The sequence below is a fragment of the Notamacropus eugenii genome, chromosome 1 (assembly GCF_028372415.1).
Source record: "Notamacropus eugenii isolate mMacEug1 chromosome 1, mMacEug1.pri_v2, whole genome shotgun sequence".
In the NCBI taxonomy this organism is placed as follows: domain Eukaryota; kingdom Metazoa; phylum Chordata; class Mammalia; order Diprotodontia; family Macropodidae; genus Notamacropus; species Notamacropus eugenii.
The window spans coordinates 726,783,105-726,809,032 of NC_092872.1; the positions used below are offsets into that span (position 1 = coordinate 726,783,105).

The 25,928-nt window shown below is 40.3% G+C and overlaps 1 protein-coding gene across 1 annotated transcript; it reads right to left on the reverse strand.

Moving 5' to 3' along the window:
* Positions 1 to 549: 549 nt before the first annotated feature.
* Positions 550 to 16,489, reverse strand: LOC140522187 (uncharacterized). Its single transcript, XM_072637329.1, has 5 exons — positions 16,185 to 16,489; positions 15,811 to 15,886; positions 10,409 to 10,535; positions 9,534 to 9,629; positions 550 to 7,791 (listed from the first exon to the last, which is right to left on the reverse strand). The coding sequence occupies exons 1-5, from the start codon at positions 16,472 to 16,474 to the stop codon at positions 6,836 to 6,838; spliced, it is 1,545 nt and encodes a 514-aa protein (XP_072493430.1). The 5' UTR covers positions 16,475 to 16,489; the 3' UTR covers positions 550 to 6,835.
* Between the last annotated feature and the right edge of the window lie 9,439 nt (positions 16,490 to 25,928).

A 25,928-nucleotide genomic window follows, 5' to 3' on the forward strand; every position in this document is an offset into this window, starting at 1 on the left:
AGGTGCGATCCATCTTGAATCAGAGAGCTGGGAGGTGGCTGACGGATTCAAGAATTCTGAAGTATGAGGCCATATTATTAGAAAAAGATGATTTAATACTGTCTCAAGATCATAACCTCAATCCAGCTAGTTTCCTGTCAGCCTCTCCGGAGGAGCCTGTAAACCTGGAACACTGTTGTTTGGATATAATTGATTATCAGACAAAGATACAGGAGGATTTGCAAGAGCCCCCGTTATTTGAAGGTGTGAATTGGATTATAGATGGGTCCTCCCAAGTGGTGGAAGGGAAGAGACTGAATGGGTATGCCATAACAGATGGGGATAATAATTCTCTAATACAGGCCAGCAGCTTACCTTGGTCAACTTGGTCAACACAAACTTGTGAACTATAAGCTTTATATCAGGCTTTAAAACTGTTAGATGGGAAAGAGGGATCTATATATACAGACAATAAATACGTCTGGGGAGTGGCCCATGTCTTTGGGGAAATTTGGGAAGAAAGAGGAATGGTGAATAGTAAAGGAAGAGAACTAGCTCATACCACATTACTAAGGTATTGAGAAATTTATTGTTGCCCAAAGCAATTGCTATTGTACATGTGAAGGGACACCAAACAGGGAACACCTTTGAGGCTAAGGGTAATTGCCTTGCCGATGAGGAAGCAAGGAAGGCCGGGGAAAGGGAACTTAGGCAGACTGAAATGTTGGTATTAATTCCTACCTTGCCTCCCAATCTCCCCTCCCCATCCTACACCCAGGAAGGAAGAAAAAAGGCTCAAGACTTAGGAGCCAAAGAGGCAGAAGGAGGACGTTGGTTTCTCCCAGACGACCATGAGGTACTGACCAAGGCGGGGATGAGACGAGTCTTACAACATCTACATCAAGGTAGTCATTGGGAAGTCCAAAACCTGTGCGATGCTGTCTTGACTAAGTTTGTGTCACCGGGCTTATACACTCTGGCCAGGCAGTTGGTGGAGGGGTGTCTGATTTGTTGAAGGATGAATAAGACTGCTCAACACCATACCCCACAAGGGGGCAGGCCTCTGGGATACAGACCCTTCCAAAGCATTCAGGTGGACTTCACAGAAGTACCATCAGCGGGCAGTCTCAAATACCTGCTGGTCATAGTAGACCACATGACCTCCTGGATAGAGGCCTTTCCCTTATCACGAGCCACTGCCTCCAGTTAGTAAGATATTATTGGCACAGATAATTCCACAGTACGGCATGGTGGAGAGGATAGATTCGGATCAAGGCACCCACTTTACTGCCAAGGTTCTGCAGTCATTAATAAAAGCACTGGAGATTTCTTGAAAGTTCCACACTCTTTGGCACCCTCCTTCCTCAGGCAAGGTAGAAAGAATGAATCAGGATATCAAGAAACAGCTAACTAGATTAGCCTTGGAAACACAGTCACCATGGACTAAGTGTTTGCCATTGGCTCTCTTTTAAGAATTAGGACAAAACCTCGCAGAGATGTGGGCCTATCTCCTTATGAACTTTTGTATGGGCATCCCTACCTGGGGATACAGGAAGGAAACTGGGATCCAATTGCTGATAATAGGGATAGATTTGTAAGGGAATATATGTTTGCTTTAACTAACTACGTCTTAAAGGACTTATTGCTCAGACTCCCCCTCCAGGTTTTGTGGTGCACAAGTTTAAACCCGGTGACTGGGTCTTGATCTGGGTGTGGAAGGAGGAGAAGTTAACTCCGAGCTGGGAAGGTCCCTACCAGGTTCTCCTGACTTCAGACACAGCTGTAAGAACCCAGGAACGAGGCTGGACTCACCATACCAGGGTAAAAGGCCCTGCGGAGGCCCCAAAGGAGTGGACTGCAGACCCTGACCTGGCAAATGAACTGAAGCTCCGTTTAAAGTGTGTGAGAACACAAAAAATTTGGAAAGGGATAGCCAATGAGGCCTGTCTGTAAATTCATTATATGTTTTGTTGTTTGGGAAACTATACTAGGGCTATTATTGTTTGTTCTTAACAGGATCCTCTGTTCAGCAATTGTCTTATGCCAGTTACTGCAATATCTAAATCGGACCCTTCCATTAAGACTGCGTGGACTTGATAAACCTTGGGAGCAATGCAACCAAAATGTAATACCCTGGGAATATCCCTTTTGGCATGATCCTGTTCCCACTGCTGGGACACCAAGTTCCAGTTGTCAACCCCTCTCTTGAAAATAGTTTCCTAGCCCTAATCCAGACCATAGCAGATACCTTTGGGGTAACCCACTGTTGGATTTGTGGAGGACCTCAGCGGCTAAGCCAATGGCCATGGGGTAGCAGTACCGCTGAATCCAGCCTGGATTTTAAGTAATAAATCTACAGTACAAAATAGGACAAGATTCTGGACGAGCCAAGAAAAACACCAATGGTCTTTGTCCAAATCAATTCCGGGTGAACACTGTTTAAATCAAACAGGACCTGAGTTGCATGGGACATGGTTGGGAGAAAGTAATTGTAAGTGGACATTCACACGAAGGCCAGAAACCCTGGCTCGTATTGACTGTACCCAGTAAGCAAATAGATGGAATCAGACCAGTGTCACCTGTTCTGACGGTAGGGTGATCTCCTCCTGCAGCCATTTATTTTTCCTGTCCTTTTCATATGAAAGCAGAACCAAAGAGGAACTTCACAGGAGTTGTGGGTATAAGTCTTTTAATCCCTCTGATCCCAGAAAACCATGTGATGGAGGTCATGGTTATTTGTGGAATTGTAATATATGAATAGTACTAAGAATAACACAGAGTATAAGAAGGGGGTATGGAAGTGGGAGAATGGGACACATAGGATGATGTTTGATAGTTTCTGGAGTGCAATCAATAGAACAGGGGAAAACTATAAAAGTTGTTTATGGATGAGGAAACAACAACTATGGAAGTGTAAGTCAGAGATCATGAAAGGACGACCATTAGGCCCAGAAGATGTGAAGTACTTTCCAGCTGGGGATTACAGGGCAAGCCTGTTTCTAGAAGAGAATCCTGTTTTGAGAGGACATTATTGGATATGTGAACAGACAGCTTATACTCACCTTCCGTTAAATTGGAAGGATGTTTGTTATATTGGATTGGTGAGACCTAAATTCTTCTTACCTGAATCAGGGAAACAGCATCTAAGGGTCCCTTTATATGATGATCTAGCCAAAAGGAAGAGGAACATTGACACCTCCCTCACTCGGACTGGGAATGCAAATGGGTAGGGTGACACTTGGCCTCCTGAGAGGATAAGCAAAGAATATGGGCCCACAACTTGGGCTCAAGATGGGAGTTGGGGTTATAGAACCCCTATATATCTATTAAATAGACTAATCAGGCTCCAGGCAGTGGTAGAAACTATTACCAATCAAACAGCAAAAGCTTTAGACTTATTGGCCTATCAGGCCACACAAACTAGGGAAGCAGTACTGCAACATAGGTTGATCTTAGATTATTTACTTGCAGAAGAAGAGGGAGTTTGTGGAAAACTCAATCTGTCCACATGTTGTTTGAGAATTGATGATAATGGAAGAATAGTGAAAGAGATCACCAAGAATATCAGGAAAGTTGCCCACGTTCCTGTACAAACTTGAAACTCCCTTTTCAATACGTCCTGGTGGTCTTGGTTTGAAGGGAGCTGGTGGAAAAGATTACAGTGGTATGGCCTCATAGCAATTAGTAGTATTATATTACTTCCTGTCTGTCTGCCTTGTTTGATTTCACTTATCACTAGGATAGTTAGAAATTTTCTGCTAAGGCTTGCTAGAAGAGAGAACCGAAGGAGCCATTTGGTTGATGATACTAAAGAGGGAAGGATGGGCACCTGTGGAGACAAAAGACAGAAGAGACCCTGATAGAGATGAAGAAATTGGTAGACAACGTGAGATCATGCTACAGAACTTTGGTTGAAATATCCGTGAGAAGTCTTCAGATTAATAAATAAGAGGAGGGATTGAGTGGAATAGATTCAGTGAAGACTTCTCAGATTGTAATTCTTCTCCCAGAGGTAAAGGAGACCGAGAGGCTCAGGTTACAATGCCTTTAGAGTGGAATAATTCCCATATAAGAATATAGACTATGTAGTGCATTAGGGTCTCAATGATTGGATAAAACTTACATAACTTTTCGATGCCTTCATTTCAAAGGGAATTGGCTAGATTTCATGTCTAGACTGTAAGACCATATTTATCAACTAATGAGAATAATGGTCAGTGGTGGAAGGAGGGTTTTGCGTTAGGGTCTATATGTATCACTGCTTTTCCTTTGTTTTCGACTTTCCCTGTTCCAGACTACCTGGTGGAGGGATTGCCCTGCTTTTCGAGAATCAAATAAATAAACTTTCTGTCACCACTTTGAGAGGCCTCTGAGTAGTTAATTTAAGTAGGGGATCTTGCCACGCTGTACAATATGTTCAATGTTCTCCTAGTTCTGCTCACTTCATTCATCATCAGTTCATGAATTTCTAGGTTTTTCTGAAATTCACCTGGCTCACCATTTCTTATACCACAACAGTATTTGCTTGCATTCACATACCACAGTTTATTTAGTCATTCCCCAGAAGACAGGCATCACCTCAAGTTCCAATTTTCTGTCACCACAAAAATTGCTGCTAAAATTTTGTACATAGAAGTCCCTTTGCTTTTCCTTTGATCTCTTTGGGACACAGACGAAGTAGTGGTATTGCTGTGTCAAAAGGTATGCACAGTTTTATAGCCCTTTGGATGCAATTCCAAATTGTTCTCCAGAATGGTTGGAATAGTTTTGAATTGTGCATTAGGGTTCCTATTTTTCCACATCCCCTACAGAATGTCATTTTTCTTTGTGTAACACTGTCCTGAGGTAGTGTGACATGTTACTTTAAAGTTGTTTTCATTTGCATTTCTCTAATCAATAGTGATTTGCAGAACACTATTATTTCTTGGATTTCTTCACTGAATATTCTATACTCCTTAACAAAAATGGGAATCTTATTCATCTTTTCATATGTGACACTAATTAGAGGACAACCATTTGGCTACCATAAGAATGTAATTGTGCTATTAAAATGCACTTTAATGAACTGCTTCCTTTTGTCCTTCAGAGTTCTGGGGGAAAATCACATTGCATCAACATCTGTCACATGCCTTCATGATACTTTGTTCTAATTAAAGTGATGCCAAATTTTTATGGTCCACACTGGCTACTCAAACAAATTGGAGCAGAAGTAGCACAAACAACATCAGGAACACAGCTCAGATTAGCATATATTTGTCATTATCTTCTGTTTTTTCATACTTTGGGTTTTGTTTTGCAATTTCTTGGTTTCTCATGAAGTCATTAGCTTCTATCTGCTCCATTCCAATTTTTAAAAATTATTTTCTTCAGCGAGCTTTTCAACCTCCTTTTCCATTTGGCTAATACTGCTTTTTAAAGCATTCTTCTCCTCATTGGTTTTTTGAACCTCTTTTGCCAATTGAGTTAGCCTATATTTAAAGGTGCTATTTTCTTCAGCGTTTTTTTTTTTGGGGGGGGTCTCCTTTAGCAAGCTATTGACTCACTTTTCATGATTTTCTTGCATCACTCTCATTTCTCTTCCCAATTTTTCCTCCACCTCTCACACTTGATTTTCAAAATCCTTTTTGAGTTCTTCCATGGCCTGAAACCACTGCATATTTATTTTGGAGGTTTTGGATGTAAGAAGCCTTGACTTTTTTAGGTCTTCCTCTGATGGTATGCATTGTTCTTCCTCATCCAAAAGAATGGAAGAAAATACCTGTTCACCAAGAAACTAACCTTCTATACTCATTCCTCCCCCGCCCCGGGCACTTTTTCAGCCAGTTACTTGACTTTTTAGTCCTTTGTCAAGAGAAGATTATACTCTGGGGACCTACAAGTTCTCAGTTCTTCCAAGGTGGCACAATCAAGGGAGAGGAGTTTATTCCTCTCCTGGCCTTCTCACTGGTCTGGGAGCAACCAAAAAGGTAATGTGAATTATCTCATTGGAAAAATAACTGACCTGGAAAATAGATCCAGGAGAGATAATTTAAAAATTATGGAACTACCTGAAGACCATGATCAAAAAACAAAAGAACCTAGACAGCATCTTTCATGAAATTTTCAAGGAAAACTGCCCTGATATTCTAGAACCAGAGGGCAAAATAAATATTGAAAGAATCCATCAATCACCTCCTGAAAGAGTCCCGAAAAGAGAAACTGCTATAGGAATATTCTAGCCCAATTTCAAAGTTCCCAGGTCAAGGAGAAAATGTTGCAAGCAGCTAGAAAGAAACAATTTGAGTACTGTGGAAATATAATCAGGATAACACAAGATCTAGCATCTTCTACATTAAGAGATCAAAGGGCCTGGAATGATATTCCAGAAGTCAAAGGAACTAGGATTAAAACCAAGAATCACCTACTCAGCAAACATCAGGACCACAGTTGAGGTTATGAAATGTTCATCAAGCATCATCAAAAATTATTCATCACATGTTACGCATAGGCTCATCTCATGGACAAGAGGGCATCCCAAAGTATTTTCTATGCCATGTGCCCAGGGATCAAAGTTAATACTAGGGCTCTCTAAATACAACCATCTACTCAAAAACTGCTCCCTCTCTAAAGGTTCATGGGAGCATAACATTACATCTTTGCCCCTTTACAGGCCTCTACACAGGGGAGGGATATTTCCTCCTCCCATGATGCCTAAATAAGGGAATCTCTGAACTGCATCAAGGGACTCAGACTCACAGTCTAGTCAGCTGTGGGAATCTTCCCACACTTCTTATAGTCATGAAGGATCACTATACAATGAATTCTCTAATGCACATAGTGCCTACCATTTAAAGGCCTTCATATCAGTACTGCACTCTTAAGGTTTTTTTCCCAAATGAATTCTTTCGTGATAAGTAAGTTGTATCCTCACTCTGAAGCTCTTTCCACATTCATTACATTCATAAGGTTTCTCTTCAGTATGAACTCTCTGATGGCTAGTAAGAAGGTCCTTCCTCCTGAAGGCCTTTCCACATTTCCTACATTCATAAGGTTTCTCTCCAGTATGAATTCTCAGATGCTCTGTAAGTTTAGTCTTATCCCTGAAGGCCTTCCCACATTCAATACATTCAAAAGGTTGCTCTCCAGTATGAATTCTCTGATGCAGAGTAAGGAGCTTCTTGCTCCTGAAGGCCTCCTTACATTCACCACATTCATAAGGTTTCTCCCCAGTATGAATTCTCTGATGCACAGTAAAATGTGCCTTATTAGTGAAGGTCTTCCCACATTCACTACATTTATAAGGTTTCTCTCCCGTATGAATTCTGTGATGAACTCGAAGTTGTTTTTTACTACTGAAGGCCTTCTTGCATTCACTGCATGCATAAGGTTTCTCTCCAGTATGAATTCTGTAATGCTCTGTAAGTTGTGTCTTATCCCTCCACAACTTCCCACATTCACTACATTCATAAGGTTTCTTTTGAATATGAATTCTCTGATGCAGTGCAAGGTGCTGCTTACTCCTGAAGGCCTTCATACATTTACTACATTCATAAGGTTTCTCTCCAGTATGAACTCTGTGATGAACTGTAAGTTCTTTTCTACTATTGAATGACTTCTCACATTCACTACATGTATAAGGTTTCTCTCCAGCATGAATTCTGTGATGCACTGTAAGTTCTGCCTCATCCGTGCAGGCCTTTCCACATTCACTACATTCATAAGGTTTCTCTCCATTATGAATTCTGCCATGCACTCTAAGTTTTGTCTTATCCCTGAAGGTCTTCTTACATTCACTACATTCATAAGTTTTCTTTCCAGTAAATTCTCTGCTCTCTGAAAGGAAGAATAAAGAGTTGGTTAACTCTGCCTCTCTTACCCTTTTTCCAAGGCTCTTGGTTATTCAAAGGTTTTAGAGCTCTTCTCTTGCTTTCTCACTTTTAAAAACCTAGTCTCATTAGTATTTCACCAAAAACCAATTTATCTTATTTGAAAGAATGATGAGTCAAAGGTAACATATGTAAATGATTTGAATGAAGATGAATTTACCTGGAAGGATAAATGAACCCTCACTCTTCTTTAAACGCATAACATTTGATTGGAATAAGACTATTTAGAAAAAACAGATGACTTTGAGACTTGTAATTGTACCCTTATCATCTGAGGTAAAAATAGGAAAAGACTGAACAGCAAGAAAATAGAGAACTGAGTTTAGAGTGAGGAAGAAAAACAGATACATGAAGTAAATAGAATAAAGAAGAAATATGAAGGGAAAAATGTGACAATTGTTGCCAATAATTTCCTCTAAAAATTCACCATATCTACTTTGTAAGGAATATATATCTATAACATTAAGACATACAGGTGTTTTTGTCAAGAGAAAGTATTAATAATCACCTGAAACGCTACTCAAACTGTGACAATCAAAGAAGTAAAAATGAAAACAATCTGGAGGTAGCAATAAAGTCATGAGATCAGCAAAGTTACATTAAAATGATAAATTTTGGCAATTATGTTGAAATAGCTACTTATTAAGCAGCTGCTGCCCTTTTGCTAAAAAAGAAACATCAATTTCAACTAGAGACAAAAAACTAAAAATTTTCACAACAGCTTTTTGTGAAACAGCAAAATACTCAAACCCTATAGGTCCAATGATGGTATGGCTACATAAGTCCTGTCATATGCACATATTAATGTGCCTTTATAAACATATTTTCAAAGCATAAAGAAAAACAGAATGACACATAACATGATAGAATGAAGAAATGGAATGGGGTTAGGATCAGATATGTGAGAAGGAAGGAAGTTTTGTTTTTCATATTCCTAAGTGATAAGGGCTGTGACCTAGCATAGACAGGTTAGAGGTCAGAAACTAATGGGCAGGCCCAAGGAGCTGCGTGAGGAAGGGCCTATCAGAGAGGAGAACATGAAGTCACATGGTCAGAGGACAGTATCATGGAAGATCCAAAGTTCAGAAAACACCTTAAGAAGCCCATCTTTCTGAACATGTTGCAGTCGTCCTCTAACCTTATTGAGGAGGCTACCTGGCCATTCAGGGGAATGGACCTAAAGATTAATAAAGGTTTTCCTGATTTCATAACAGGTATCATTCTTTAAGGCGAGCATGTTTCTTCTCCCTGCTGAGGGCTTGTTACATGGGCTCACTTATAACAGATATTTTGAAAAGTATTAGCAGCAAAGCAACATAATCATAAATACAAACCAAAGGAAAAAATCAGAAGAGAACAAGGAAAACGTGCACATTATTTAATATCTTAAGTAATATACTCATTTTTAAAGGGAGAATAGATTCATAGAAGTGAGACATGAGAATGCCCATTTAAGAGAAGATAATCTTCAATGAACAGAAGAGAAATAAATACCTGTCTTATACTAAGGCAACAACTTTCTTTGAGTGGAGGTACATTTCAGCAAAGAAATACATAAAGTAATTTCTTGAGGTAAAAAATTAAGTTTGAATGGCCATTTTCTTCAATATTTCACAGGAGTTTTGACCTAAAATGACCAACAGATCCCTAGTTTGCAATGACCCATCTGCTTGGTTTTTATGTAGTCACCTGGACAGCTGCTTCTGGGAACATCTGCCTTTGGCATCCAAGATCCTTCCTTCCTTTCCAACTGGTAAATCACATCTGGTTTGGTAACTGCAAATCCTGTTCAATGAAAGTGTTCTAGGGAGTCATCTTAGAGTTCAATCATAAAATAGATATTACATATTGCACAATTTATGTGATACAAAATGGAAATATTCCTTCCACCTATTAGTAGAAAGGTGGGGAAACAAGGGTGCTGAATATATCCTTATGCCACCAAGGACAATAAATTAGTTTATTTTGTTCGGGATTTTTGTTTTTCAAATGTGGGGTTTTAATTGGCTGGGTGGAGGAAAAAGTAGGTTTTTTTTTTTAAGATGTTAGGGAGAGGACAAATTACATTTTTTAAAGAAAGCATCCATAAAAGTTAAAAAAAAATTAAAAAATAGTTTAAGCCCTCTTTTGGGGAAAAAAGGCAGCCTGAAAGCAAGACCTCAAGCAGAGTACAAAGGACCACCAAAGAACATTCTATATTATGGTAGAATGGATTACTAAGAAGGACTTATAAAAAAATGGTTCACTTGACTCACTCCCCCTGCTGAGACAGTGGGAACACTGTGTATGTATAATGAAAACTTCATTGGGCTTAAAAAAAAAATCTTGATGTGAAGCAATAGAGAGGGGAAGGTACATTCTCAAGGATAACAACAAATCAAGAAATCAATTTCCAGGTATACTATGCAAAGACTATTTTCCTGGAAACAAGTTGCATGAGTCATCTGTCTCCCAACTACAAAAGCATTAGGAATACTTTCCACTTGTAGGCCAAGGAATAACTCTTCAGATGTTGAAAGTTGTCACAGCATATATCAAGACTCCAAAGGGGTAGCTTTTCTTACCCACAGACACCAAGTTGCTATAGTTCTCCAGCATCACATCCCTGTACAACTTTTTCTGACATGGGTTCAATTGTACCCACTCCTCTGGGGTGAATTCCACAGCCACATCCTGGAATGCGACTGATTCCTGAAATACCAAAAACATTGGTACTTACCCACCCATAGCTCTAAGTGTTATGAAGTTCAAATGTAAACTGCTGGCCAATAGGGTGAGGAAATTTAGGTGCCTGAGTCAACCACAATGACTCCATTTTGTAGTTCAAATCTGGAGGTAACACAGTTCTTTTTCTGGTCAATTACAGGTCAAGTCCAACTTCTGTCTTGTGAGAAAAACTTATTCAATTGTGGAAATTGGGAGAAAACCTTATTGCATTGTTTGAACCTAGCCCCAAGTGGCTGGGAAACTAGAACATCTCTACCTGCTTGTTACAGACCCTTAGTAAAAGACCAAAGTGATGCTGACCAGAAGTTCTCACAATTCTACATCTCAAGCAACATGTATGTCTTCTCTGAAAACTGGGCCCATAGTGAACAATTAATAACTGTTTCTATGTTCCTTTGATTGTATACAGACACTTGGGGGAAACAGGACACCTCTTGTTCTTAATTCAGGGCACTGAAGCAGTTGTCCCCTGAGAGAAGGGGAAACAAATTTACATGATAACTTCATTAATTATTTAAAAGGAACAGCAAGTTTACACAATGGATTTGCAGTTTCACATGCAATCATCTTTTTTATCATACTGTTAGAAATGTTTGTTTCATTCCATAAATTAAAAATTAAGTGATTAAGAACTTTAAAAAAGAATTCCTCTCTGATTAGTTTGTAAGCTCCTTAAGGGCCAGAGTCATTATTACCATCCTTTGTATCCTCCACATTTAGTACAATGCCTTGGCATTTTGTAGATGCTTAAATAAATGCTTAGTGTTGTAAAGGGTTGCAATGACACTCATTTTAAATGTGCGGGGTTTCTTTGTGTTTTCTTTTTTTACAATGGGCACCCATGTCTCCTACTTCTGCCCTCTGAGTTGAAGCAGCAATATGGCTAATTCCTTTCTACTTGCTGAAATAAGCAATGAAAATGAAATAGTTGAAGACAGCTATCCTATGGTCCCAAATCTTTTATTCCAACCCAAACAATGCCAGCCCCATTGACCAATGAGCCTTATCTCTTCACAACTAAGGCAGCTACCTTCCTCTTTTTATCCAATGGCTGTGCTCCTTTAAATTTGCTGCTCTGAAATGAACATGAATGTGTTCAATTTTCCTGGAACCCTAATAACAAAGGTGAGTATGGGGAACTACAATCTCTTGTCTGTAACAAATTTATACTGCTAAAAATTTTTACCACTCATTTCACACATTAGAAAAGTGGACCCAGAGAGAGAAAGGGACTTGCTTAAGGTCAAAAGGAGAGTAAATGGTAAATGTGTTCTGACACCAGATCCTCTGGGATTCAAATCCAGGAATATTCTCACTGTACCATGTTGCCATTCCCTTTCTGTATAATAACACCAAGGCCACAACTGAGTTTGTGCACAAAAATACTCCTAAGAGCACTCTGGTGCAGCGGAGAACTGGAAACAAACTGAATTCTCACCAATAAAGAGCTAGAAAAAAATGACATATGTATCAGTCATTTATGTACTTAAAAGTGACAGATGTGAGGAATTCTGAGAAATATTGGACGATATACATTAACAGTGTAAACTAAGCAGACTCATCAGAACATAACACAAAATATTACAAAAATATAATTTTATAACATGACAAAGATGCTGAACTATGAGTAACTGATAACAAAATTTGAACATATAACTTAACAGACTTATGGATAGGTGAACAATTTATGAACAAACAAGAGACAGACAGTAAAGTCAGGTACACAATGGACAATTTCGATTACATTAAATTTAAAAGGTTCTGCAGCAATAAAAAAATATATATATAGCCAGGATTAGAAGGAAAGCAGAAAATAGGGGAAAAATTTTACAGATAGTTTATTAGATAAAGGTGTCCTATCTAAAATAAATGAAGAACTATGTCAAATATATAAGAATACAAATCACTGCCCAAATTGATAAATGGTCAAAAGATATGAACAAGCAGTTGTCCAATGAAGGCATCAAAACAATTTCCAGTCATATAAAAACTGATCTACATCACTAATGATTAGAGAAATGTCAATTACAATAACCCTGAGATATCATTTCACATCTCCCAGACTGGCTAAAACAAAAGGGGAAAGTGTCAAGTGTTGGAGGGGATGTGAAAAAACTGGGACACTATTTCATGGTTGCTGCAATTGGAATTGATCTAACCATTGTGGTAAACAATTTGGATTTATGCCCAAAGACTTCTTAAACTACCTATACTGTTTGACCCAGTAAGACCAATACACGGTCTATCTCCAAAGATGATTTGGGATAAAGGAAAAGAATCTACATGTTGTGAAATATTTAAAGTAGCTCTCTGTCTGGCAGTAAAGGATTGGAAATTGCTGAGATGCCCATCAATAGGTGGTAGTGGTTTTCCTTCGCCTTCGAAGAGGACCAAAATGACATCACCATGATAAAGTGAAATTTCAGTGTGTTTGACTGTGGCTGATCAGACCAATACGAGGTCAGAATGCTCTACCACAGGCTGAGCACAGATAGTCCATATGAACATTTGGGATGCATACCCCAAATTTGCATATCCTATGTTTCCTTTGTGCTGTCTCAATTCTGCTTTGCTCATAGAGCACAGTACCCTTTCTGATGTGAGCACACCATGCTGAGAGGTCCTGTGCCAGTGTCTCCCATGTTGCACAGTCAAACCTAAAGTTCTTGAGAGGGCCCATCAATTAGGGAATGGCTGAAAAAGTTGTACTATATGATTGTGATGGAATACTACTGTGCTATAAAGAAATGACCTACATGATGTCAGAAAAACATAAAAAGACTTGCATAAAATAATAAAGACCAAACAATCAGAAGAACCAGGAGAACACTGTATAGAGTAACAGTAATATTGCTTTAAGAACAACTTGGAGTTAATATGTTACTTTATCTTTTACAAATATCCAAAATGACTACAAAGGAAATATGAGAAAGATGCTATCTGCATCCAGAGAAAGAACTGATAAATTGAAGTACAAATAGAATAATTTTACATATATACATATAAAATACACACACACACACACACACACACACACACAGACCTATTTGTGTCTAATGGTAGCCATCTCTAAGGTAGAAGGGGGATGGGAAGAAAAACAAAAAACTTTACTCAATAATTTTTTGCACATTTGAAAGGAATAACAAGTTGTACATAGTAGATTTGCAGTTTCATGTACAATCATCTTTTCGGTCATAATATGTGATGGAAATGCTTGTTTTATTCTACAAATTAAAAATGAAGTTTAAAAATGTTACCACTTCTCAGAGCAGAGAAGATGGAGACCACTAGAGGAGGTTTACTGTCAGATAAAGTCATCATAGGTTTGTGTGTGTGTGTGTGTGTGTGTGTGTGTGTGTGTGTGTGTGTGTGTGTCTCAAAGACTTCTTTGTTATAAAGGAGGATTAAATTTGGAGGGTGAAGGAAAGAAGTTTTTTTTCCCAGAAACATCTGAGGTGAAATAGCACAAAACCTTATGAAAAAATAAAAGAAACTCTTCTAATTGCTCCCTAACCACTCATTCCTCACACTGATGACGCAGTTTCTGTTCCAATGACTTATGTGCCTTTAAATGCTTTCAGTGAAGCCTCCTCCCCAGCCACAAGAGGTCCTCAAACAGCTGTTTGCCAGCACAGCAGTAGACAAACATCATCTCTCCTCTGGGTCACTCACATGCTAAAAGAGCCAGGTAGCTCAGAGGCTGTGGCCTTGCTTGCGGAAGTAACCACAATTGCTTCTATCCAGTTCCCCTTGTACACAGAGGGGCTTTGGAAGAGGCCCTTCTGAGGCCAGTAATGTTTATGTAACAAACATTTGGAAACTTCTTCCAACGGTAAAAAAAGATACTGACTCTTCCTACTCCAGGGTGGAGACTTTAGTCCCTGGTGAGCCAGTGATTTAACTCCTTCCATCCAGGTTGGACAAAAGAATGAGGATCCAAAGAGTCTTCAAGAGCTTAGGAAAATAGGCTGAATCTAACAAGAAGGGCCCTAGGATGGATCAATGCAAGCTACATTTCTGACCTAACAGAGGCACTGATGGAAGTCTAACTTCAGGACTTCAGGGGACAAGTTCCCCTCCTCCTCATATGGGACTGGCATATTGCTACAAAAAGCAGATGAATGGTTTTGGGGATCCAATGTGGATGTGACAGTTGATTACAAGTCTCTATGGGCAGCCTCAAAAGAATCTATTAAATGAAAACAACAAAATGACAAAAATGTCTATTTTAATTACACAGGTGCCCTGATTAACCAAACCAAATACACAAAATGCTCATTTGAAACAAAAAAAAACCCCCAACTAATCACTAAGGGAATGATTATTTGTCTTAACAAGAGGATTCATCTATTAAATGAATGTATAAAAGGAGGCTTTGCTTTATGAAAGAATATACTACAAAGGTCCTATAAACTTCTCTGATGTATTTATAACATGATTTGATTAACACAACTTTTCATCCTCATGACAACTGCATTAAATAAGGCAAAATAAAATAACTCCTCTTTAGTTTTCTCCCCTTCAAGAAAGTTCCTATCAAGGGGGAGAGTCCCAGAGCAGGAAATTACCTTGTGACTGGGAAGGAGCCAGAATTTTTTTTTATATTCAGCTTCAAAAGTTCAGGATAGCTAATGATTAGAAATGGGCAGAAAACCCACACCAAGTCATTTATTCAATGTAATATCTGGTTAAGAATAAATCCTTTTTAAAAAAAAGAAAAAGGCTATCTCGTGCGGGTCAAGGGAGTCAGTCTTTTCTTAAAAATTTCAGCAGCCAGAACAATCAGATTTTGCAACAACTACAGAGGCCTTCGAAATTTAGCTTTATCAGAAGGGGATTCCTCAGTTCAAACCTGGCCTCGGACACTATAAACCGTGCCGTCCCAGCCAAGTCACTTCACCTCTTTGCCTCACTCTCTTCATCTGTAAAATGAACGAAGGAAATGGCGAAGCCCTCCATCATCTCTGCCACAAGACCCCAAAGGGGGCCAGGAAGAGTCAGACGGGACTGCAAACGACTGGGCCACATGAACTGCACACAAGTCACTTCCTAAATCTGTGCACACGTACCTAGGTACGTCTGGGTTTGTACACTCCTTGTTTGTGGGGAACATACGCCGGTCTCTAAGTCATCACTTGGCTCTACGTTCATGACCCCCCCCACGCCCACAATTTCTAGGGGTACAGCACTGGGGAAAGAACCACATCCCGGGGTCTCAGGCCTCAGACGTGGCACTCACCTTTCTGGCCCGGGGTCTCAGCACGGGCGCCATCTCTCCTCCTTCCGGGGCGGGGCAGAGGCCACACCAGGCAGGGCTGGGGAGGGAAGGAGAGCCGTGAGCGGAGGGGTCTGCCCCGCTATGGGCCTAGGAAGCCCCACTTCCCCCGGGGGGATCAAGGAGGGAGGGCGGCGCAGGGGGTCCATAGAGAGACAAACGTGGGGAAGACACGTGACCCTCTCAGAAGCGGGGAGGATGGGGGTGGGGGCCAAGGACCCCGGCCATGTTAGGGAAGGCTTCTCTAAGGAGGGGATGCCCCGGAGGATGCCGGGAAGAGTCGACTCCACAGGGAAGAGCCGTCTAAGGACAGACGGAAGCACACCGGGAACACCTACCCTCGGACTCTGGGCACAGGGGAAGGGCGCGAGCTCATTCTTGAACCATCCCCCCCGCACGGGCCGCTCCCAAACCCCTGGAAGGCTCCGGGGGCTTCATTCCTCCTCCGGGAGACTCCCCTCTCCTTTTGGGGGAGCTCTCCTCGGGGGCCCCGATCCCGCCGCACCCCCGGCCGGCCTCGGGGGCACCTCGTCAAAGTTGAGCGAGAAGCCACTGCCACCTGCAAACCCAGAAAGGGAGCGGAGGCAACGAGGCGGAAGTGACGTAAGAAAAATGTGTGCCCTGGCATTGTAATATGCCCACGACGCCCGCATGGCTTTGTGGGAATGGTAGTCTAGAGGCTCAGGCGCCTTCTGCGCAAGCTCCTGGCCTGGAATGCAGTCCCGCCTCCCTGCTTGCCCCGCCCCCCCGGGGGCCCCTGCCTTGGAGCCCCGCCCCTTCTGCTCAGGAATGTCTGCCACGTGGTAGGTGGACCACATAACAGTAAGAGCCAGCCTGTACCTGGAGCGTCCCGCCTCCGGCTCTGTTAGGCACTTTAAGGTGATAATACTTAATATGAATTTTAGACTTTAATAAGGGCCAAAGTTTGAATTAAGAAGAGCCTGAACCTAATAGTCCCCTTTGTTTAACTTAGAGGATGCCTTTTGATGTCAAGCAAATGGGACTTCCTTACCAGACCCTTCTTCTAGCATCCTAGTGTTAAGAGAAAAACACAAATACCTTGGGGTGTGACTTCAGCTTTGTCAAACTTTATTAAGATAAACAACTTCAAAGGCCTGTTTAGGAGAGGATATCTGTTATCCGGCTGATGGGACTTTTTCCTTATCTTAAATCACAGAGACATGCTACGGAAAGAAGATGCCCATAGCTTGGGATCATAAAACCCAACTGATGATACTTTGTTTTCAGTGTGTTTATCTAAGAGAACTCCTTTCTCACGGCAAAATGTATATAAGCCAGAAGATTTCTGTACTGGGTAGCCAGAACATTTCTGGCTCCATAATGCATTATGTTACCGTTTTCTTTAATAGGGAATTGATTAATTAATTAAATCATAAAATGTATGCATTCAGCCTGTTGCCTTTCTTTAACCAAGTTTTCAGGTCAACAACCGGTGACTGTCTCATGGGGTCCTACCCACAACCCTGGGGCCCCCATTTTATAAAGGCAGAAGCTAGGGCGAAGGGACCGTGCCTGGGTCTCTCCGCTGCCTGGACCAGCTCCCAGCCCGATCCCTTCTCCCTCCGTTCTTCCCCAGCCTCCAATGGCCGCAGGGGCGCTGCCTCGGTCTCCCATCCCCCGCTGTCCCGACCCGGGAGGACTCTGCCCGGCTCTGCCTCCCTCCGGGCCGATGCCCTGCCCCGGCAGCTGCCCTGCTCTCTCCCTCCGTATTGGAGGAAGTGACGGGGGACAAGCGAGAGGAGAAGCAGACGTCGGGATGTTCGGACAGAGCCGAGAACGGCCCCGGGAAGCCGGAGGCGCGGCGCGGTTGTCCGGTCCTGGGCCTTCCTCCTGGCAAAGACGCTGGACACGTTTGCCGTTTCCTTGTCAGGCTCATTTTAGAGGCGAGGTTCCACGAAGCTAAATGCTTGGTCCCGCTTCCAAGAGCTCCTAAGGTCCTGGGGCCAGCTGTGCCCTCCGTCCTGCTGTCTCCCCTCCGCGCCTGTGCCACCCAGATGTTCTCACGGCTCAGCGAGCGCTTCAGGAGCTGACCAGGTTCTAGCCTGCACTGTCAAAGGTTATCCATGTGTTCGCTTTTACCTTGTCTCCCCGGCCAAACATTCCCCCTTCCCTCTAGAAGAATCCTTCCGTGTAACGAGGAATGCCAAGAGACAGCAGTCCAAGGACCGTCATTTACACGTTCCTTGACTCCGAAAGCGCAAGGCATGTGCCACAAGTACGAGCCACAACATCTGCAGAAAGGACAAGAGGAGGAATTCAGAAAGAAGGAAGGGGGTGTCTGTCTTCCCTGGCTCTTCCCAGCTACTGGGACTTTGAAAATCATTTGCATTTCATAATACCTAATCCTTGAGGAGAAAATGGCCTCAGGCTAAAGGTAATCCGATTTACCAACTGTATTATATTAAATGTGTTTTATATCACAACCTCGAGATTTTAGCATGGATTTTTATTTTCAACAAGATGGAGGATTGGAAATGTCTTCTCCATTCTGACATCCTTATCTGATAAATGGCTATCACTCAAGTAGAAATTTTAAAATACAGGAGTTTACTTACCTCTTCAGTGATAAACATGCATTTATTTCTTTATTGTTTTCCTAGGTCAGAAAATATTTTTTCACAAAATTGCAGGGGTTTTAAAAAAATGTTAAAAGACATATCCAACAAAAGCAAAACACCTATGTTTGCTTTGCTGTATTAAGTGATTCTTAGAAATAAAACTCCTTCACACATCTTCATTTATCGGAAAGAAAGATTTATGTGTCTTTTTTCATCCTACAAATTTTTCCTAATTTAATACAGAGATGTTTGGTTTCTGGAGGTGAAGAGGTTATAGGGGTGATGGGGGACCCCAAAATACCGACGGTCCGGGTCGTGCTCGAATGAATTCCACTCAAGCCTTCTTAAAGCCAAAGAAAACAAAGTTTATTAAGGATTCGCCTAATTGGGTTGCCTCTTAAGGAGCCTAAGCATTAGTAACGCTTGTATTCACAAGCGGGCCAGACACAATCCCAGCTAGACAGAGTCTGAGCTGGATTCAATCTGAGCGCCTTCATGGAGGCAAGGTGGGACTTAAATACAGAAAAGAGTATAGGAGGGATCTGGGGGTGGGGGTCTGGTAGTCCAGGGTGATGGGAGGAGGGGTTTAGGAAGGGTCTTGAGGAGAAGTCCAAGGAGGGAATCCAAGGAGGGTCAAAGGCTGGAAACAGCTGGAGGCTATCAGGAGACCGTAGACAATGGAGGGCTTGGGTGGGAAGCAGGTGGGGCAACCAAGAGTTTACAGACAATGGTCACAGATTTGAGTATGAAAAGCCAGGTTCTGTGGAGAGATACAAGGTGAGCTCAATTTGAGTATCAAAGGCCAGGTTAAGTGAGGAGATTCCAGGGGAGCTCAAGGAAGTTCCCAGAGTCTGAACCCCATCAGAGGTATGTTTGATTGTACCTTATACCATCAAGATATGAGCAGTGTGATTCTTCTTTCAGGTATAAAAGTTTATTTCAAAATTTTTTTTCCCTCAAGGTGTAAAGTTTCTCATTATGAAAGAAAAGTGCTTAAGCTAGAATTTTGATATCATAATATATATTCGTGCTAAATTGCCTAGAATCTTTAGTAGTATTTTAAAATATATTTTTAATATCCAATAACATGATAAGAGAGTGTATACTTTGATGGTATAAAATCTTGTACTTTAAAATCAAACTACAAAAAATCCAAACTATATTTTTACTGTAGTCTAGATTTTGAGGAAGTAAATTTGAAGTATTTCAAAGGAAAGGTTCAGAGCTGTGGTCCTGTTGAAGAAAGTGAGTTAGGGGGAAATCAGCCAAAAAGAGATGGGAAAAGTTCAACAATGAAATGCTGAAGAAAGAAAGAGAAAATTCCAGTTGAGCAGAAAAATGAATTGTGTCTGGACTGTTGACCTGAAAACTTGGTTAGAGAGAAAAGGCAATAGGCTAAATGCATACATTTTATAATTTAATAAATTAATTAATCAATTCCCTACTAAAGAAAACAGTAACATAATGCATTATGGAGCCAGAAATGTCTGGCTACCCAGTGCAGAAATCTTCTGGCTTATATACATTTTGCCGTGAGAAAGGAACTCTCCTAGTTGAACAAATCATAAATTTAGTAAGACAAGACAATTAACAAAGTAATGTTGGTCAGGCCTTGGGATTCCAGCTGGGTAAACACATGTCTCAGTGATAAAGAAGGAAATCCCACCACTAGTAAGTGGCAAGCTTCCTGCCCTAAACAGATAACTGACATAGGAAAGGGTAAACAAAGTTCAATAGAAATTACGACCTAAGATGTCTATATTTTCTTTACCATTCAAGATAGTGTCTTAGGTTAAAGGTCTCCTAAGGAATGTAGAGTCAGCCTTGGCTGGCTTTTGCTGGCATAGGAAGAGGCACTCTCTGAGTTTACTTCAGAGAGAACAAAGAGATTATTCCAAAATTTTATATTAAACATTATCAGGACAGACTGAAGTGTATCCATGACAAACTAACCAACCAAGTTAGAATGAAAAAAATAAATGTACAGACAATAGAAGCAAGATGAAAATAAGAAAGAATATATGAGTATTGTATGGTCCTAGAAAAACTGTGCCAGGAATGTTAAAATTCAGAATAAACTGAGGCTGGTGATAAAGACTGAAGATGAGAGAAAAGATGGTTATGTTACTGATAAGTCATGTTGGGAAGGAAAAAAAAGCTCAAAGAAGAAAAAGGATGATAACTGACAACACAATAGAGATCTCAGTATTTATTTTTATTTTCTTTTTTTCTTCAAGAATAAAATAGTCCCTCATGTGGAAAACATGTGTGGGTTAGAAAGACTCTCACCCAAAATTTTAAATAAATTAAGAGACTTCTCAAGGTAAGAACAGAAAGTGTTTTATTCAATTCTCACGAGAAAGGGGAGTCCCTCCACCAAGATGAGGCTGATGGATACAAAGAATAAAATACCATTACATACCCTAACACAGAGAATCTCACCTCCCCACTGTCCCACCTCTCCATTGGCTGGGAGGCAGGCTTACAATCTATGTGCAAAAAACTAGATAAGACCTGGAAAATAATCACCTATCCTAACACACTTCCTAATTTAATACTTCACTAACTGCTGATATGGCTATTCTATAACTAAGGTAAAAAGGAGGGGAGGGGGAAAAGGGGAGCTTAAACTGTCAATGTGACAACAGTATAACAAAGGGGAGATCTGAGCAACTTCCAAGTTTTGACTACAGTCCACAGCACTTTCACAGAGAGAAGGGAGGGGCTCAACTGCCCACAAGGCTGGATTCCTGGAAATCAGGTATCCAGAAAGAGAGGCCTTATGGAAAAGAAATTTTATTTAGAAAATACAATATTCCCCACATTTTTATTATGAAAAGGCTTCACATTGTCCTTATTTCACTCAATCCCTCCTCTTATCTATTATCTGAAGACTTTTCACACCACTGCTGATATAGATTATCTGTTAATTGATCTCCTTCACTTTTTATACTCTCATATCACTCCTTTGTCTCCTTAATGCTTTTGTCTGTATTGAAAGGAGAGGACCAAGTTTGGACGAGAACATGGGCAATCTTTAAAATTCCTGTTTCCACACCTAAATCCATTCCTCACATTCGTTCCCCTGTGAATTCTTCCCTTTATCTATCCCCTTTATATGAATATAGGAAGGGAGCAAAGTTGACATTGACAAATTACAAGGGGGCAGTTCCCTTGCTATAAGTACAGACACAGAAATTTAAAATACGAAGGTAAATCAATGAATTATCCTTTCAGAGGTTCCATCTCATCTGGGGAGGGACATCATCTAATGCAGTTTTCTGATCTCGATGCTCCTTCAGGCCTTCTTCTGCACAGTATCTCTGCATCTTCTTCTCTTTATCTTCTTGTAGAAATTCAGATGTCCCTTCTGCAAAACTGACCTTAATACTATTTTAGATGACCACTCTTAAGCTTTATACACTTATCACTCTTAGAAAATCAAAACTGAAACTTTGGCCAATTGTCATGTTTAAGAAATCCATGTTAGAACCCAGTATTTCATTAATTCACTATTCATTTCCCCCATCAGGAGGATGAGATTTCACTAAGGAGTCAATAACAAGCTCCAGTACTTACAAAATAATCATTTTTAACATAGTACATATCAAATGAGAAAACAATTCCAACTTCTGATCATGTGATGCTTCTTTTAAAGCATTTACAAAACAGGCCACAAAACCATTTTTCTTTTAACATTAACCAACTGAGACAAAATAATAATGACTGTGTGTGCCAGCCTCACAAACCTCATTATCCTGATGGTCTCCACACTATTACTAAGAATTAAAAGACCCTAATTGATTGTTGTTAAGTCTGAAGTAACTTAATTTTAGACTTAACCTCGGATGTTCCCGTAACAACGATCTATAATTTAATAAATCTGGTATTAAACTTACAATCCTCTGATACAGGAGATTGCTACTAACAGTACGGACATTGCAGGAAAACAATATCTCCCTAACTTTATGTTAGTTCCAGGCAGGAGCAGATTGTCAGCTGGCATTCAGCCAGTCTTAAAGTCCGCCAGGTGTCAGTGGGGAAATTAAGTCAGGAGAATCCTACCTCACCCTAGGATGAATAGCAGCTCTCCCACCCTTCCCATAAGATCACCTTTTTTCAGTTCATACCAGCATCTCACAGGCTTACTGGCATCATGGATCAGAAGCTCAGACCAACTTTTTGCTATCCAGCCCTGAAGTTAGACTCAGAAGAACAGTCAGTTAATAGTCCCATAAAATCTTAAAATAGCAAGTTCCAATAACCAGGTTTCAAAGACTTTTTTCCCATGGAAAGAGATAGAACAAGTAACCTGTCTCTTGACTACAAAAGATTTAGGAATATGTCCCTCGTGTATGGCAAAAAATAACTGTCTAAATCTTGAAAGTTTTCATAGCATTTATCAAGACTCCAAAGGGGTAGCTTTTCTTACCCACAGACACCAAGTTCCTATAGTTCTCCAGCATCACATCCCTGTACAACTTTTTCTGAGATGGGTTCAGTGGTGTCCACTCCTCTCGGGTGAATTCCACAGTCACATTCTTGAATGTGACTGATTCCTGAAATACCAAAAACATCTGGGCTTACCCAGGTATAGTTCTAAGTGTTATGAAGTTCAAACTGCTGGCCAGTAGGCTGAGGGGACTGAGTGTTTTAGGAAAGCAAGTAATAGAGGGAATTGAGGTGATTTGAGTCAGCCATAATGACTCCATTTTGTAGCTCAATTCTAGATGTACCTCAGTTCTTTTTCTGTTCTATTATAAGTCTAGTCCAACTTCTGACCTGAGAAAACTTTATTCAATTGTGGGAATCTAAAGACATCACCCATACCATTGTTACCATTTTTACCTATCTCAAATTCCTGTGGAGAAAGGCAAGTGATGAAGCAACAGGTGTGGATATACTGGGAGATGTAATCACAACCCTGCACAGAGGCAGCCCAGGCCATAGGGTCATCTTTTTACTGGAAGCAGCAATGAGGTTCAGCAGCCACCTGGATGTCTGAGCAGACCTTTAGGACATCCTCCTGGTGTGACAAAGGAGACAGAAAAGGTGCCCAAAATTGTCTGCTTGACCCTGGCCTGATTACTGCACCAGGTGGGGATCCCACCCTGCAGGTATCTCTTCTTATCATGATCATCCCATCCAATTTGAAACATGGTCTTCACTGATCTTCACTCTGATCTTGTCTCAAAGATAGGGTTTTTAAATTGTTTTGTAAGGTTTGTAACAAGAATAATTTCTTTCAGGTTTTGTTGTCTCTCCACTCTGTTTTTTGGGGGTTGTTTTTTTTTTTTACTGCTTTATTTCTTTTTTTATTTATCCTCAATTAGTGGTAATTAAAAACATTTTTTATTCTCAGGAGTAGTTATGCTTGAAGTCAGTTTAAAAATTACAGCTAAATCTCAAATGCAAGCCTTCTCACACACAACCTAGTCTTCTTTTCTTTGTACTCTGCTGCCTCTTCACTCTTTAGTTAAGTTCACTTTCAAATATCATTTACCCAAAAAGTAGGTAGGAATCAAGAACTTGAGTCTTAAACCCTTATTATTTATTAAACAAAAAAGGTATGATATATCAGCATACCAAAAGGGAGGAAGGCTCATATCAAAAGGGATTCTTCTTATCCTTCCTCCTCTAGTCTAAAGAAGGAGGGTCACCTTTAACAAAATTCTGCTTTTTACCACTCTCATTTCCCAGTCCATGTTAGAGGGGGAATAAAAAGATAGGCAAGAATCCTTGTAATAACAATTCATAGGCAAGCAGAACAAATTCCCACATTGGCAATGTCAAAAATATGAGGAAAGCTGAGTGCCACATAATGGATGCTTTTAAATTGTGGTGCTGAAGAATACTTTTGAGAGGCACTGAGAAAGCAAAAAGATCAAGTCCTTCAATACTTAAAGAAATTAAATCAAATTCTTCTCTGGAACATCAATTCATAAGACAAATCACATAAAATATCAGAAGTTGGGTACTATAATTCATCATGATTCCCCTTGAAAAAAATGTTGTACTGTTAATGTATTTTTCCTTAATTTGAAAATCTTTTCACTCATTAATAGGCCCAGGTGACCTGCTTAATCATATGGAAGCCTAAGTCACATGTGCTAGAAGGAGTTTGCTGAATAGTGGAACAGGAAGGGTGGAGCACAGCTGGGAGGAAATTGGTCACAGCAGTTAGAACTGAGGGAGAGAAAGGAAACAGTCATCTGGCTGTAAGTTTTTGTTTTGTAGGAAGACCCCAGCAAGAGGATGGCTTGGAGATGGTGTTGGGCTATACATTGTGATTGTGTATAAATTTCTTTATTGCAACGATGGATTTGGCTTTCTGGTGTTGGGATTTGGTTTTCTAGTGTTTAAATAAATGTTTTTCTTCTGCCCTCAATATGCAGAGAGTTATATTTTGTGATTCGGAACTATGATGGCATATTCATAGTTGCCTTGGGTGCTATGAATATTGTCTTGGTTAGTCACTCTGGTGATCAGAGTTTGTACATCTTTCAAAGTTGTTTGTTTTTACTATATTGCCATTGCATGAATTTTTCTCCTGCTCTGCTTACTTCATTCTGCAGTGATTCATCCAAGTTTTCCTTGAGTTCTATGAAAATTTCCTTGTGTGATTACTTATATTGCAATATTTTTCTATCACTTTTGTATACCGTAACATGTTCAGTCATTACACAAATGATGGGAATCTCCTCAGTTTAAAATTCTTTGCCACCAGAAAAAGAGCTATTATTTTTTTTTTTTACACAGGTGTCACTTCCTTTCTTTGATCCCTTTGCACCTATTAGTAGTATTGCTGGGTCAAAGGGTTTGTGCACAATTTAGGAATTTTCTCCACACTATGCCAAATTTCTTTCAAGAAGGATTGGTCCAAGTTGTGGATCCATCAATAGCAGAAGCAATCTCCAGTCCAGTCTTCCTTATCTTTATCTTGTGACTGTCTTCAAATGGATCTTGAGGAGAAAGTGAGACTGGTGACCTTGTACAGCTCTCCCACACTTAAATCCAATTCATTTGCAAGTCATGATATCATCTTCCTTAGATGATGAACTAATAACAATACTAAACATAGATGCACCAAGTGGTATAGCATCCACATTCTTAGAGAAGTGAATTACAGGAAGAAATAGACAACAGAATTATATGAGTGGAGGACCTCAATTTCCCCTCTCAAAACTAGACAAATCTAACCATAAAAAAACAAGAAAGAAGTTAAGGTGGTGAATAGAATTTTAGAAAAGTTAGGTATGCCAGATCTCTGTAGAAAACTGAATGAAGAGAAAAAGGAAGATACCTTTTTCTCAGCATTACATAGAACCTACGCAAAAAATGACCAATTATTGGGACATAAAAACCTCACAATCCAGTGCAGAAAGGTAGAAATATTAAATATATCCTTTTCAGATCAACATTTAATAAAAATTACATATAATAAAGGGCCATGGAAAGATAGACTAAAAATTAATTGGAAACTAGTCTAATTAAAGAATGAGT

Coding starts and splice junctions, on each gene's coding strand:
- LOC140522187 (XM_072637329.1), bottom strand. CDS start 16,474: ATGCCAGGGCACACATTTTTCTTACGTCACTTCCGCCTCGTTGCCTCC. Junction 9,630..10,408: donor TAGCAACTTGGTGTCTGTGG/GTAAGAAAAGCT, acceptor TTCATTGAACAG/GATTTGCAGTTACCAAACCA. Junction 7,792..9,533: donor TCCCAGAAGCAGCTGTCCAG/GTGACTACATAA, acceptor TCTTCCTTTCAG/AGAGCAGAGAATTTACTGGA.